The sequence below is a fragment of the Lolium perenne genome, chromosome 3, assembly GCF_019359855.2.
Source record: "Lolium perenne isolate Kyuss_39 chromosome 3, Kyuss_2.0, whole genome shotgun sequence".
Taxonomy (NCBI): Eukaryota; Viridiplantae; Streptophyta; class Magnoliopsida; order Poales; family Poaceae; genus Lolium; species Lolium perenne.
Genome location: NC_067246.2, coordinates 68,107,770 through 68,111,367, shown reverse-complemented (window position 1 = coordinate 68,111,367; position 3,598 = coordinate 68,107,770). Strand labels below are relative to the sequence as shown.

Genomic DNA, 3,598 nt, shown 5'->3' with positions numbered 1-3,598 from the left:
GTGTCGTTGGCACTATCGGTGAAGTCGTCCCTACCATTGATGGTGCGGTTGAGCTCGACGAACACGAACGCAGCCCACGCTAGTGTAACTTGTATGTGTGTGGTTCAATGCGCACACGCAAACAAAAAATAGGGCGGCTTTGACGCTTCGTGGTACAAGATTGGTATGTATGGCGGTTTTTATCCCGGCAAGAAGCTACCTTCATGCATGCAAGAAATAGCTAGCGGCACCTACGAGTGCATGCAGCGAGGCTAGCGAGCTGCCCATGCATGCATCAACAGTACACGATAAAAGCTAGCTACCCTGCGCGCATGCAATGCTTGGTTGGAACGGCTGCGCGCCCGAGAGAAAAAAAAAAAGGAAAGCAAAAAAGGCAAGGAAAGAAGCTCCGGCATGCAGACGTTAGCCCGCATGAGCGACGACCGATTTTCTCGCTCGGATCGGTCGGCGGATTATAAGTGTTTTCCATTTTGTAAGTACGTACCCCTCCGGCCCTCCCGGAAAATTCGCAGATTTGCCTAAATCTAGACACACTAGCCCGTGATTTGAAAATATGGTGTAGTTTGTCTAAATTTTAATATATCGAGATAGTCCAGCTCTAGATATGTCGAAATTTTGATGTATTAGACACTCACTACATCCCGAAAAGCATTATTTTACATATACATTCACACACACGGTCACGCAGTAGGATCCTGCATGTATAGTACTCGACATGCGACGCATCCATATATATACATATATACCACAAAATGTAAATGTATGATTAACGTGTATATTGTATGCGTATGCGCATTAAAGTTGCAAGCATAGGATACGTTGCCCTAGCTAGCACCTATGCTGGCATCGTCTTGTCTGTTGTGCACCCTTACCTTGAGTCCATCCTTCATGTGGAGTATGATGGACAGCTTGGGTATGGCCTCGGTGCCGGCAACCTCCATCCGGAACCTGGGGACGACGGCAGCAACAACAGCTTTCATCTGCGAGAACGCCAGGTCCCTGCCGATGCACGTTCGGGGGCCCACGTTGAACGCCACGAACTTGTACGACGGCTGGTGCTGGAGCCGCCCTGCCTCGTTCAGCCATCGCTCTGGTCGGAACTCCATGCAGTCCTTGCCCCACACGGACTCCATGCGGCCCATCGAGTACAAAGAAACGATCACCCGCCGCGTCGTCCCCACGGCCGCGCCGCTCGGCAGCGTGTCCGGGCGCACTGCCGCCTTGTGCTCGAATGGCACTGGTGGGTACAGACGGAGTGACTCTGACAGCGCCGCGTGGAGGTAGACCAGTCGCTTCAGCTCGGCGGTGGTGCGGTGTTGGCCAGACGACGGGTTGTCGTGGAGCTCGGAGAGTATCTTTGCCTCGACGTCCGGGTGTTTGGTGAGCAGCCAGAAGAACCATGTCAGTGCGGAACTCGTCGTGTCACGGCCAGCGATCATGAGGTTAAGCGTCGTGTCACGTAAGAACCGGTCGAACTCGGCGCCTTCCTTGCCGACCTCCGCTTGGCACGCCAGGTACAACGTGAGGAGGTCGGCGCCGTCGTCGGCACCGGCCGCGCGCTCTCGCCGGAGCGAGATGAACTCGGCGATAGACGCATCGAGCACCAACCGAGCCTGGTTCATCTTCTTGTGGTGGCCGATGTTTAGGTAGGTCTGGATCCTCAGCCACCCAACGGGCGTCATGTGCCGGTAGAACAGCACCTCCTCGGCGTCATCCATGGCCGCGGCGAAGGGGACTCGCGGGAAGTTGGCGGCTAGGCATCCGGGGTCGACGCCGAACACAAACATAGCCGTGAGGTCGAACGTGAGGCGCATGAACACGTCCTGCATGTCCACGACGGCACCAGAGGAAACGAAGCCGTCGAGGAGCGGCACGAGCCCGTCATCGAGCTTGCGCGCGGTGCTCCCGGCGACGGCGTCGCGGAACCTCCCGTCGGACAGCAGCGCGTGCGCCTTCCGCCGCTGGAACGCCCAAGACTCGCCGTCGGCGTTGAAGATGCCGTCGCCGAGCACGTCGAAGAGGGCGGCGAACTCCTCGCCCTTGGGGTAGTTGCCAAAGTTGGCGGTAAAGATGTGCGCCACGTCCGCCGGGTTGGCCGTGACGAGCACGTCCACCGGCGTGCCCAAAGGCCCCTTGATGACGTGCGACATCCCGGGCGCCGCGCGCAGGAACTCCGTGAGCCAGTCGTGCACGCGCCCGGCGTTCACGCTGATGGCCGGGATCGCGCCCAACACCGGCCAGTTGGTCGGCAGCCCATCCCGCCGGTAACACCTGAAGAGCAACAGGACGACGCAAGCAAGCGACGCCATGGTCTCTACTGGGTACTTGCCGAGGAAGCCTAGAACCCACCATGAGACGACCTCCATTTCTTTTGCGTTGTTTAAGCCCGTGGAGTGAAGTGTTCTCGCCTTCTCGGGTGAGTTGGCTAGCTTAGCCTCAGGGTCATTTATATAAGTGGCTAGCTTAGGGTTTAGGTGCACGTCAATGCAGGTTTCTTCTACCCTAAAGACCGTGATGAATGAGCTCACCATGAGCATATATGTAAATGGAAATTTCAATTTAGCTAGTAGTCTTTATTAAAAGAAATAAGGGCATTACTAGTTCTTAGTCGACTGAGAAATAATTTAATTTTCAGGTAGATGACATTATTAAATCTCAGTTGTAATTCATGTTGCAACTCATAACTATCACGATTCACAAAGCAAATCTAGCAGTCCAGATTGTTTTTTCTTAGTTGCAATCTCACTTGCAAATGAAAAAAAAAGTTGCAAACCAACTTACAACTCATATGTGCATAAGAGCATCTCCACTCGTGCCCCCGACGAGGCCCCCGAGCGACGTTTTTCCCATCCGGACGGCGAAATTCGGCCCAGTCGCGCCCCCGGTTCCTCGTTTTCGTCCGGATTTGGCCCTTCATCCATCCGGCGAGCCCACGCCACCCCCGCCCCCCCGGGGAGCGCTCGGGGACTCCGGACGAGTGAAAAGCGGGGAAGGGCCCGATCTGTCGGTGACTCACGCACGAACCCCACCGCCACGTCGCTCAAAATCTCCCCCACCCCTCGTATCTCTCTCGCCGCCGGCACCACCCCGCCGGTTTGTTGCCCAGATTCCGCCGCCCCTCCTTCCCCACCTGCCTATATTCCGCCGTCTTTGGACGATGGCCTATCTGGCTGCTCTTCCGCCGGCCTGTTTTCCGGCCTGCTTGCTCCTCGTCGCTCGCGGCTCGGGTTGCCTCGACCACGCCCGTCAGGTGTTCGTCCATTTGCCTCGCCGGCCATGGACTCGGACGAAGAGGAGGAGCAGATGTTCGTCGAGCTTATGCAAGAAGAGATGGCAGCAGCCGCCCAAGACGACGAGCACATGATGATCCTCGGTTGCTTGGCAAGCATGTACGCCGGACTGGCAACTGGTCGACGTGGTGGGTCGGCACGAGGTCGCCGGAAGTGCAAGCCGAGACAGCGAATGGAGGGCTACTGCATGTTGTACGCCGACTACTTCGCCGACAATCCATTGCACGGTGAGAGTGTTTTCCGGCGTCGTTTCAGGATGAGCAGAAAGCTATTTCTGCAAATTGTGTATGTCATCCGCCACTTTGATC

At 56.4% G+C, this 3,598-nt stretch overlaps 1 protein-coding gene across 1 annotated transcript; it reads right to left on the bottom strand.

Annotated features, from left to right (window-relative positions):
• Window positions 1-611: 611 nt before the first annotated feature.
• Window positions 612-2,443, bottom strand: LOC139830076 (alkane hydroxylase MAH1-like). Its single transcript, XM_071826939.1, has one exon. The coding sequence runs from the start codon at window positions 2,364-2,366 to the stop codon at window positions 825-827; it is 1,542 nt and encodes a 513-aa protein (XP_071683040.1). The 5' UTR covers window positions 2,367-2,443; the 3' UTR covers window positions 612-824.
• Window positions 2,444-3,598: the final 1,155 nt, after the last annotated feature.

Bases quoted from the DNA above. Each gene is read 5' to 3' on its own strand.
- LOC139830076 (XM_071826939.1), bottom strand. From the start codon at position 2,366: ATGGAGGTCGTCTCATGGTGGGTTCTAGGCTTCCTCGGCAAGTACCCA.